At 43.6% G+C, this 12468-nt stretch overlaps 1 protein-coding gene across 1 annotated transcript in view; it reads right to left on the reverse strand.

Annotated features, from left to right (window-relative positions):
- The window catches only part of GRIN2B (glutamate receptor, ionotropic, N-methyl D-aspartate 2B), a gene marked incomplete at its 5' end in the record, with an annotated part of 30186 nt that extends 18443 nt beyond the window's left edge, over window positions 1-11743 (reverse strand). The window contains 5 exons of the mRNA XM_010021264.1: window positions 5321-5550; window positions 8529-8654; window positions 10150-10303; window positions 11045-11216; window positions 11535-11743. Of these exons, the coding sequence (XP_010019566.1) occupies window positions 5321-5550; window positions 8529-8654; window positions 10150-10303; window positions 11045-11216; window positions 11535-11743 (891 nt within the window). The remainder of the gene's footprint in view (window positions 1-5320; window positions 5551-8528; window positions 8655-10149; window positions 10304-11044; window positions 11217-11534) is intronic.
- Between the last annotated feature and the right edge of the window lie 725 nt (window positions 11744-12468).

Consider the following 12468-nt stretch of genomic DNA (forward strand, 5'->3'; position numbering starts at 1 on the left):
GACTTTAGCATAATATGTAATTACACAAACACATTCTGCACTGTATAGTACTTGTAAATAGTTCATGCTGTAGTAACTGATGATTTACAAAGAGGTGCAGAGAAACTATCAGATTTTAAGACATAAAATTTCAGACTATTGGAAAATATCAGACTTAGACTATTTGAATTTTCTACACTTCACTTTGAATCAATGTTTGTTATATTAAGCACTAATGTTATATACAAAGGTCATATTTAAGCAGAAGACTGAACACAGTTGAGCTTATTTACAGGAAAATGTATCCACAACAAAGCACTGTGGAAAGAAATTCAACTCTACCCCATGACATAAGGTTTGGGGACTTAATTACTTCTGATGGTTTTTGGTCAAGCAGGACTCTATGCATTTTGAAAAAGGTTTTGCTCTATCACAAGAGGACAGAGTTGGAATTGGCATTACTTCCGCGCAGTTAACTCTTATCTTTACAAAGGTGTCCTGACAATAAAAATCACACTTCTGTTCAAAGGACTTCATATTTTCTGCGTTTAAACACCACCACATAAAACTTCCTTTGTATTGTGCAGAAATGTGTGAAAATACCACAAATGTCTGGTGACAGTAAATGCACAATCCCACAGAAGATTTGTTCTGCCTTCAAGCCGTCTGGTTAGACAACCTTCCCCTTACAGACCTTATAAGAGTAACCCCCACTTTTGGTCCCCTTAGAAAATTTCTAGCTGATAGATGTGCCCTTTCTGTGTTTTTTCTAGAGTTCTCCAGAATAGGTGTTTGTTGTACAAAAGCTGCTAGCTCAGAAAAGCATTTAGCTTCAGTCATGTGCATAATAGCCCATTGACTTTAATGTTGCCACTCATGAGCGCAAAGTTAAGCACATGCTTAAGTGTCCTGCATGTCTGGGATCCTTGGATAATTTAGATTTAATGTGCCACAGAGTACAATGTGGGAAATAATTCATTTTTCAGTTTCATGGCCAAGCATCTATTACTGCAGAAATACAGCAGATTCTTTTTTGCAGGTTTTTCAGTGTGACTCTTGCTTTGCCTCAACTTCAAGTGTTTCATTCACTTCAGAATAATGTGTTGTTTTGCCTTCCAATTATTTCCTTCTGTACTTTCCCCTTGTAACAGAAAAAAATATTTATTTTCCTTTTTTTTTTTTAAATATAGCTCAATTTTATGAGTAGTGACTTCAGAAAATGACAGGTCAAAAATACATGTCAGAAATATCAAAGTGTTTTGTTTCAAGCATACTGAAATGAGCTACTTTGGCAAATATCAGGATTTCCCACTGCCTTCTTACTCTATCCGCAGTCATGGCTTATCTGAAACCGAGACACCCCAGAATATTTTTTAATAAAAATATTGTCCAGTTTTAACTCCAAAACTGATTTTTTTTTATTTTTTTTTGGTTTTTTTTTTTTTTTCCTAGAAAAGCATGTTTATTGAAAAAAAAAAAATAGCTGGCCGGTGTTGCACAGGAACAGGCCCCTTGTTTCAACATTTCATTAACATCTTAAAAAGCAAATAAGTCAAACGTGTGAAATTTCAGCAATCTATGTTAATTTGCAGGCATGCAGAAATCCATTTCTCTCCTTTTTATGTCAATTACAAAATTACCATTTTGATACTTTATTAGCTTCTTTGGCATTTCCAACTAATTTATAGTCATGGACACAATTTTTTTATTATTATTAACCTACTGCATTCTAAACTATTTTATTTAAATGCCCTGCTGGCTGTCCACATTTGCTTTTATTCTATTACTACTGTATATGAATGGAAATTACATCCAGCTATTATATTATTTCACACATTAGTTCATTTTATATAATCTTTCCTTTATTTATTGCCTTCGTTAGACTGAAATACCGCAGGCGCTTGTTTCTCTAATGTGTCTGAAGCTCTCCCGTTAATGGAAATTGGGTTATATCTCCTGATTACAGCCAGATGTAATCCAGACCAGGAGCTGACTGAAGTGTTCTGTGACAGGCCACCTTACCAGCAGGGCTTTCCCAGATGGTTGGGGTCATAGCAGCCCCCAGCGCGGACCCCAGAGGGATGCAGCCCAGGGCCACGTGCAAGGATGCTCTGGCAGGGCTTGCTGGCACTGCAGCCAAGGGCAGAGCTCCAACCATGGAGCTGACCTGGCCAGCATGGCTCTGCCCCTGCCAGGACCACATCCAGCCACTCCACTGCACAAGGTTGACCAGCAAAGGCGGATGGTGCTGGTTTGGCATCAGTGCCAGAGAAGAGTAGTTCGGCCAGTGCTGCTCTTGGGAAGAAGCAAGTTTCTCCTCCCTCAAACTGCCCACAGCTGCACCAGCATTAAGAGCTGCAGCTTGATGATTTAGCACCTGCAAAGGTTAACATGGGGGAATTAAAGCCATTGTGAGGTGGGTTCTGGGTCAGCTCTGGCACCAGTTTTGGGCCAGCTGAGCACTCAGCAGAGTAAGCATCACCTGAGCCAGAGGGAGAATGGCGGAGGTCACTAAGCTCTGTATAGGGAAGCTTCCAAGCCACCCTCAATCCAGCCTACTACCCTGGCACAGAGGTATCCACTCTAGCCCAGCTCAGACAGACCTGCTCAAGCATCCACACAGCACAGCAGGGACATGACATTAGTCATTGTCTTGCATGTCATTAGGAAGTAAATGCTGGGGCACAGCCAAGACACCATCCAAGTCCTTAGACAGCTGGAGTGTTTCAGCCTGCTTTTCTGGGGAAGCAGCAGGTTGGCAGCCGTAAGCATCTCTCAGAGAAGCTCTTCCCAGGCAAGGCCCAAGGATGAGGGTCCAAGGAGACCCTCAGGGTGGCTGTCGCAGGATGTAGCCAGCCTGCCCTTGACAAGCGTTCTCCAGCCAGGCATAGTAATGGATTTTGTGAGTGCATCTGGCATTTTGGCTGCTGTACAGTGCCAGTGGGACACCTTCCCCAGGTACTGTCATGCTACAAAGACATTTGCAAGCAGATCTGGGTCTAGGCAAGTAGAACAATATCCCTTAAAATAACTAGCCCTTTGCCTGTCAGCTTGGATTATATCCTCTCCTGACTCCATGTGCTGGACACAGTTGCCCTTGCCAGCTGATATAGCAGGCTGGGAGGTTGATCTGCCTCACTTCTGCTGACCTGGAGACCAGATCACACATTGGAGATAAAAAAGACAGGAAGATATAGTCTTTCCTCTTGGCCACTGGCATTGGTCAGTGACTGGCTAATTTAAGCAGGCAGGAAAAGGTAGATGGAGCACAGCATACCTCCATCTGCCCTGCATGTGCCTGCACCCTGCATCCCAGCCAAGCAGTGCATTGTTGGGGTGAGTGAGTTGCAAGCATTACGTAGGCTTTGGAAGAGGGAAAAGAGAAGATTCAGAAGAGTGAATTACTCCCAAACGACAGCATCTTGAAGCGTTGTGACACATTCTGCAAGGCCCTCTATACATTTTCAGAGAGCAGAAATCCATGAGCCCCGCAGATCAAGTTCATTCACTCACATCTTTTGGATGGAGTTAGTCCCACCTCTCTATTCTCCAGAGGCAGCAACTGGCCTTCATTTTTACCAGCCAATTTTCACCTGATTCAAGATACTCTGGTAGAAATGTAATTTTACCCAAATGCTGCACTTGCGCTAGTGGCTATGTTTGAGGCATACTGCAACAATCTGAGTACGTACTGTGACCTTTCACTTCCCCAAGAACCAAAGCACATATGCTTTAGGATACAAAAAGAAAACACAGGTACATTGGCAAAGAAAAGTAGAAGAAAATGACCTCAATCCAATACACACAGGCAGTCCTACAGTGAAATGGACTAAAATAGGCCCAGAAACTTGTATCCGAAGGCTCTGTGAAGCTCCAGGAGTTACCGCTTTCAATTGATATTTCATGCACATATCTCTGCAGGTATGAAGAATATATTGAAAAACATGAGAATGAAAGTATGGCTCTCTCCATGAGCCGAGGCACATCCTGAAACAATAGATCACAGGTATGAATTACCCCATTTAGCTCAGACAGTTGAAAACCTAATGATGACAAACTAATGTTAACTCTGATAGGGCTGGCTGGTTTTGAACAGTGTCTTTCAGTCTGAGGGAGTCCACAGCTTCTAAGGAGTCTCAGCAACAACCTCTACCTGGCAGAAAAGCATCTTCGCCTCCACCCCCTCTTCAACACAGCTCAGTGCAAAACTGGAGACAGCGTGAAACAAATCAAGGTTGAAATTAAAACAAGTAACAGGAGAACCTCTGCATGGATTGTACTACTCTCCATCACATTTCATTTCAGGAAAAAATAACAAAAAGGGAGGGTAGAGGGGGAAGCTCTTAAAAACTAATCCACCCCAGAGTTTCCAGCCCGCTGCACAGGACACTGTATACACAGGGGGCCTGGCCACAATTTATTTCTAGGCTGTGTGGGGGACACATGAGACAGTATCTATAACCAGTCTAGCAGCAGCAAACTGACATTTGCAGTCATCTTGCTGCTATCCCTGACAGTAGCATGTGTGACCTATGGCTGGTTGGTTGTCCTACAATGGCATGACCCCTTTAGCAGCCCCAGTGCTTGAGTAACAATTCAGCATGGGCAATCGAGCCTCACAACATTCAATTCCTTGTGAGTAACCTCACTACACAACAAAAATAAAGCAGTGCGCAAAGCTTCAGACCCTCATGAAGCAGCCGATGCTATGCTGCATGCATGAGCAATCTCCCCAAAATCCTCAGTGTGCAGAGCCCAGCAAAAGCAAACGCTCTGCAAGGACAAAATGCTGTGCATTGTAAGCAAAGCAGTGAAACACACTCTGAGGAGGAAGTGATTTCTTGTGCTAAGCTTCCAAAGGCCTCGAAAAAAATGACAGTATAACTTCAAATGCGAGTAATAGTAAAGCATCAAAGCCATGTTGATTTACCCCCACGGGCAGAACTTGTCCCCATAATAAAGTAACAGATCATATTTCCTAGGTGAATGGCCAGTGTGCCTACAAAGACAAATTATTTCCTCCTGATAAAACAGGTTACAGCCATTATACACATCATCTCCAAAGCTACATTAATTCATTTCTTGCTGACAACCAAGGTGTGGTTTGGGATCACTTCAGCTCTGCTTCTAATTCATTCTTGAAGTGTTTAAAACATGTCGAAATGCAACTGAATACTAGCAAAGAGTAGTTGTGCTATTTAAACTAGGGACTAAAGCTATGACGTCACTCTGAGAAAACTGGACACTTTCTCAGCAAATGCAAAGAGAAGAGGAGAGAGAGGGTAAAAGAGAGCCTCTTCCATCGAAAAGGCTGCTTTGGGGGGTTGGGTGGATCCATTACCTTTTTGTCGCTCAAGCCAGACACCTGGTCCACGTATTCCTCTTGGATCATGAAGGCAGCCAGGTTGGCAGTGTAGCTGGCCAGAAAGATGACAGCGAAGAAGGCCCACACTGACACCATGATCTTGCTAGTGGTACCCTTGGGATTCTGCACTGGCACAGAGTTGTTGAACACCAGCCCCCACAGCAGCCAGATAGCTTTGCCAATGGTGAAAGAGGGACCTCCTGGCTCTAAAGTGATTGAGAAATACGAATTACTCAAAGTAAGTGGTCTGCATTTCTATTCACACTCACATCTTGACTTCAGAGTTAAGAGCCGTATTCCCACATGTGAGATGTATGTGCACAGCTGCACTTCCCTATGTTCAGACACCGTATCTCAGCAAAGTGTGACCCTGGAAAATACAGTTTTAAAAATGTCATCAGGTTTCCATCGCTTCTATCTCAAAGATTTCCTCTGAAACATTATACAAGGGCTTTTTTTTGTATCTGACTGGAGTCTCTAAAAGCCCAAACATTCCGTTTCAGTCCAAGTCTTGTCACCAGAAATAGTTTTCTCAGAAAAATTCTATTCTTGTTTCTAGCTATTTAACAGCAATTTTGCCCTTGAACTTCCAGCATACACCTGTGCAAAACATGACCTTCACTGTATTTGTACAAGTGCAAGGCAAAGCACCATCTGAAATAATAGGGCTCTACAAATATCTCTCCAAGATGGTTTCATTACCCAGGCTGTTGAAGACACACAAGCCAGAGAAAAAACACAGCTCCCTCTTCACGGGTTGTGTGTCCAAGGTACATAACAGTGACATATACTCTGGTCTAATTCAGGAAAATCAGCAGCTCTGCCCCAGACAGCGCAGGAGCAGATCCAGTGTTTAAAAAGCTGCTATTTTCTCCTTACTCATTTTTCAGCATGGAAGCTCACTCATACCACAAAAGCCATGTGCTCATGAAGCGCTATGCCTGAAAACAGGTGAAATCCTGCCTGTCTCCCAGCAGTCTCATATCCCTCATATTTCATATTCTGGTTCCATTAGTGGGAACCCAAATCAAAATTCGCTCAACTTGAGCACAAGAAGATCTGTCAGGAAACTGCCGATGCAATTCCTCCAAGCATCCTGTTTCAGGCACTGAGAAGATCCTTTTAGGACAAGAGCCCTCTGGCACAGTTCTGTCACTTTTCCAATGGTGCCAACCTGACTCTGCAACCTTCTGGGTTAGCATCCCATGTTTTATCTCCTTTCTTGGGTAAGCTGACTGGTACTTAGTGCTACTGCTGTGGTTAAGGTTGACTCCAGTAGAGGAACAAAAAGGAAGAAAGTTTTGATGCTCCTCTCCAAACCATTAAGCAGCAAATAGCATATATCATTTGAAAGCACTAGATGTTTTACTCTAAATACAACTGCAAGGTGCATGGGGCTCATTTTTCACCCTGGGAACTGCACACCAAGTTCATAGCAGAATCACTACCTGGCAAAGCTGGCAGGGAGACAAAGTTGCTGTAAGAAACATGGTCTGGCGATCCTTGTCTTTTTACATGCTGGACTGGTAGCTTTATGACCCTCTCTATCTAATGTGCCCTAAGACACACAGGTGCAAGGCCCACACATCATTAGTGGGAACTGTAAGTCGTAAGGAAATCTTGAGAGGTTCTCTCCTAAGATCTTCCTCTCTCCACTCATCACCCCATGTGTTTTCACAGTTACTTTGCCAGCTATAAATCAAGACAGCAATGGGAGCCTCTGGTCCAAACTAGAGACCTAGGATGCTTCTGAGCTCTCCAACTTTGAGTGCTCCAACAACAACCCTACATCATTTATGGGCTAGATCAGGGTATGCCCACCTGGCCCTGGAGATAACATCTTGGTGTGTGTACAGAGCAAATGCAGGTATGGAAGGCAGGGGTATACTGCCATAGACTAGTTCAAGTGCAGCCAAAGTAACAGTCAGAGCATTCATTACCAAACAAGCATTCCAGTCTGTGCAGCAGATTTCTCCATCTTCACATTACATCTGTCAGGGATAATATCTGCCTCATTATGCAGTACTGTTCATAATTACTCAGAAATATTGATACTTGAAGCTGCAGTTCAGCTAACTTAATAACTGCACAGCTGCACACCTGTACTAAGAACTGCTTCCAGTTCCACATCTGTATTAATATCTCTCAAGAGACTCACAGGTTTACTTACAGGTTTACACAGTATTTACTTGTGTTCACGGATCCATGTGGTTACAATCAGTTGCCATAAAGGCCCTCCACAGCTCCATGGTAAGAGCAAAGTTCTCCACTTCTTCATATATGTGGTTCTGCCTGCATTCTCGTTAACGCTTTTTCCCCTCCCCACCCCCCTCTTCTCTGATATGATGGCACAAAATCATTCAGTCACAAGGCTCAGGAGCAAATGAGTGCATTTTCCAGTAACAGTCTCTCTCCCACTGTTCTGAATGGACCAATAAGCCCTGAAAGGTTTGAAGGGCTGATTCATCGGGAGTAAAGATGTAGAGATAACAGAAGGCTCAACTTTCTAATTGTCTTCATGCCAATAAGGCAAATCAGGCTGTCTCTTAGGCTGTCTGTCCATCCTCTCTTTAACTCATCAGGCTGTCTTCTGAAGTCCAGAACCACAGAGATGGGTCAATCATTCCCATCAATCTTGCTGCCCTTGGCAAAATAATCCATCACCCACTCCCAGAAAAATGAGCTTCCCACTTTCTCAGTTGGCCTTAGCAAGCCAGAGTGAAGTGGGGGAGGGACATGCCCAAGTGACAGATGTGGAGGCTGGAGGACATAGCACGATGCTGGGAGGCCAGAAGAGTGGCTTGCTCTCTGGGGAGACATAGCACTGAAGTATGGGTTGACAGCACTGAGCCTTCTGATTGCCTTAGAGAGCACAGCACCATAGCCATTGCCAGCACTGACTACCAGAACCCATTTCCCCTCAGCAAGAAACAAGCTGGAGCTGGTGTATGCTTTAGAGATAAAAAGTGACACAGCTCCGTCTCCTGAGCCAAGCAAATTATCCATTATACACAACTGCTCTCTTCAGAGCCTTTTTTCTGCCTCCATCCCTGCCCTCTTTAGTTTGAACACAGAGCTCAGAGTGGGCTAGATCTGTATCATGTTCCAGGCAAAGGGAACACCCCAACAAAGGAGCCAGGACTGGAAGCAAGAGAGGACCACGGCAAGGAAGGAATCCCCTTACCTCTGCCATCAGCAAGGCACCGATTATAGCCCACAGGGCTGAAGTACTCAAAGACGAAGACAGCCACCGCAGAGATGATAAGCAGCATCACAAACATCATCACCCATACGTCAGCACTGAAAGGCTCTGGAGAGGAAGAGAAAACCATAGTGAAAGACCTGCTACACTATCTCACTCGTCCTTCACCTCCTTTGCTTTCCATGAGTACCTCAGTGAGAGTGTGGAGTAAATTGGCCTGGGGAAACACAAAAGTTAAAACAAAGCCTCAACCCCAGTCTGAAAAAATTCTTGAATTGGGATAATGTAGTTTCTGTCTCTGTATTGACTGCATTCCTTCTTGCTGTTACATTTGTGACACATGGCTCCATCTGGAGCTACATGCAGCCATTGTGGCATGAATTGATAAAATAAAATGCATTGATAAAAGATTGTTCCCAGGAAGTCCTCCAGCACCATCTGGAGAGAGTGGGGAAAATCAAGCAGAACTGGCAGAGTTTCAGACAAGCATCCAACTTTCAAGATGCTATTGAGCCAAAAAGCATCTCCAAATTCTGAGGTTCAGTCATAATGATAGTAGTTTTTTTCAGCTATTCCATTCCCATAGCAATGGGAACACTGGCTCATTCCAGAAACGTTAGCATTGATCTCTGCCAGGTTTTCTCCTTCTCCAAGCCCGAACACATAAAGATGGGACTGAACCAGATCAAAGAAACATAGAACTTTGCTCCAGACTATAGTCAATATGGCAACCTCAGCTAAATTGCTACTTAAAATTTTGGAGGTAACTTTACCATTGCTTTTTCATATCCCAACAATATTGGTAAACTTGGCTAAAGGCAAAAAGAACCTCATGAAGAGTGAGTAGTCATGAAATTCCTATTTAAAGAGGTTTAGAAAAATTTCTTTACCCATATAAAGTTGTTTCTGTTTGTCAGTGTTCTCAGGACACTGACGGAGAGGAGAAATTTATTATAGAATTCGTATACTTCATTTGCTGCATCATAAAGCATTCTATAAAGCCAAATAATAGACACTAGGAAGACATAGCTGTCTTGGGGAAATGCAGTATAGTTTCTCCATTCTCTGATCACCTTCCACCACTGAAGGACATTAGAAATCACTTTACTGGAAGACAGTATCAGCACAGAACTGATAGATCAACTGTACTTGAAAAGCAGTATTAGATCTCTAATAGAGGGTCAAGTTGCTCTGACAAGGAAGTCAATACCTTTTGCTAATTGTTATCACTAAGTACAATGGTATACCAGCTATAAGGTTTGAATCAATTTTCTTCTGCCTTACACTCCTTCAACATGCTATTAATTGAGTCACTGGGAAACCATATGCTACAGAGTAGGTGACAACTCTGAGTGAGCCCATTCTTTGCTGGGATTAGGCATACAGTTGCTGAGATATGCCTTGGAACTCCTAGGCAGTGCCTGTTTGCATTTGCCTGGATTTTGCTTGCTTGGGATTTAGAACTAAAACATCAGAGTTTATTTTTATACACCTGTCCCACACGTATTCCCAAAAGAAACTTTCAGGCTGAGGGTCACAAGCAACCTTCACCTAATTTTTGATGAACACTGGGTGAAGTTTTAATTTTAGATTAAAATGATACCTAAGAAGGCAGAAGGTGAGACAGTTCCATTGCTACGTGACACCATGACGCTGATTCCTGTTTCAATGAAGGGCACAGAGAAATCCACCACTTCTGAACGCTCCTCATTAATGGTGAGGGATCCCACAGCCATATAGGCCCGTTTGGTGACGACCTGGAGGAAGGAAAGGAAGAAATCACACACAGACCTGAGGCACCTCTCAAGCACCACAGCCAACCCCCTACTCATGTTCCTGTCTTTCCACACAGTCCTTTACTCCTTGTCCTGGGTTCAGCGTTTTTTCTCCTTCCTAGTAGCTGGTGCAGAAAATAACTGTTACAGCTGGACCCAGGACACTTGTGTAATCCCATGCCCTATATTGTTTCTATCATTTCTCTAATCTTTCATCAGGACACCTTCTTCCACGAAATGTACAGACATTACTTTTCCCCTCAAAGCTGGTATGTGTATAAAAAATAAACCCGCAGAGGTCTTAGGATAAACCCATCATCCACTGAGAAGACATCTTATCTCATTTTTCTGTCCTTGCTTTCTCCTCCCTCTAACACTGCAAAGTATTATTTCATTCTTTATGCACCTTATATACGATCTAAGCATAATCTAGGTTGCAGCCTCTCTGGTGCATGGATATTAAGCTCCTTCTTTGGCTGTGAAGGCCAAATTTGTGACACTATAGAGAATAATAATTAATCGTCAAACAGGAAAGGTAGTCATGGTCAGAGTGCCAGAGCAGATTAATTTACCCAATGCCCAGAAAGAATCCAGGCCAGTCATTTCTACAGAGTCACCTCTGTCCCTGACCCAGAAGGGGACCCAGGAATGATGAGAGGCTAGACCTGACCCATGTCATCCAGCCCGGGATAAAGCCCACCATGCCCTCCCTTTGCTGCTGACCTCTCCAATCATTCCATTCCACGTTCCATTGATCTTTTTCCCATGCTTGCCATTAGTCACCAAGTAGAGGTCATAGGTGAACTTGACAGACTTTGAGATTTTCTTGAGGATGTCAATGCAGAACCCCTTGCAACATTTCTTCATGTAATCTGGCTCCTCATCGGTTTTGTTCCTGAACCATCACAACAACAATGGGTTAAAGGACTGGGGAAAAACTCCCTTAATTCCCTTTTGTTGTCTGTATGCACTCCCCCTCCCACAATACAATGTGGAGAATTTCACTTGCGCTATCTGTGCTGCAGGGTGAAGGAATACACTGATGATTCGCCCAAAGGGGCCCGTCATGAATGGACACAGGCCAGGCTGGGCAAATGTTGGTGACTTTTCTAAAGAGGTTTATCAGGGTATGATGGTATTGGCCCAACAGACTCCCTACATTCTGCTGAGTTGGGAGAGCCCATTAGGAGAAGAAAAACCCAGGGATGCATACTCCGTCACTATGCGTTTTTGGCAAGGGACCGTGTTCCTCATGCAGGTGCCACTTAGGGGGTCCACGTTCTCCACAATGACAAACGGTGCCTCTTCCAAGGTCACAATACTCAGGTGATCGTCCTCGCGTTCCTCAGAGTCAGGATACAGCTCAAAGCGGGGCCACACGTAATACTTCATCTGCAACTTTTTTTCCTTCCATTTCCCCACCTGTGGAGACACAAACCATGGAAGATAGACTTCTAGCTGCCCTGTCCCTCTGAATCTCCCATAGACCTGGGCAGAAGGACCACTCCAGAGTACCCAAGATCACGGCTCCTGTAAGATGAGGACATTTCTGGGGAGAAGGCTTTGAGTAAGTGGGTTCAAAGCAGGGGGAAGTGGAGAAGGAGAAAGATGTCTGGGTTGTCTCATCTCTATGATGGCCTCCCTCTGGGAGAGTGAGTGGATGACCAGGGAGATACCATCACCATGGTCAAACAGACATGATGTCTTTCAACTTTCTCAGCCAAACAACAGGAACAGAGCTTGTTGCCTCTTGAACTGTTGACTTCAGCCTACTAGCCACAATAAAAATGTTGGGGTTTTTTCTGCTAAAAAGGAGAAGAAACATATACAAATCCTGAAACAAATATAATTTTGAAACAGAAAAACTGAAATATTTCACCTCAAACAGTCAAACCAGAACTTGTTTATTTTTTCAAAATTTTGTCTTCATTTGTTTTCAGTGAAATTCATTAAACAGATTGATTTTAGCCAAACTTGATTTTGTCCAGAAATAACTCCTTCCTCTGGAAAGAGCTTGCCCATTCCTAGTCAGCTAGTGAGCTCTTCCAAGAGACAGGCAACTGAAAAAGGACATGTTCTGAATTTGCAGGAGTGTCTTCACAGGAGAAGAACATAGACAGAGGTGCTCGCTAGCAGAAGCTTTTGCT

This window comes from Nestor notabilis, unplaced genomic scaffold, assembly GCF_000696875.1.
Source record: "Nestor notabilis isolate BGI_N333 unplaced genomic scaffold, ASM69687v1 scaffold2139, whole genome shotgun sequence".
In the NCBI taxonomy this organism is placed as follows: domain Eukaryota; kingdom Metazoa; phylum Chordata; class Aves; order Psittaciformes; family Psittacidae; genus Nestor; species Nestor notabilis.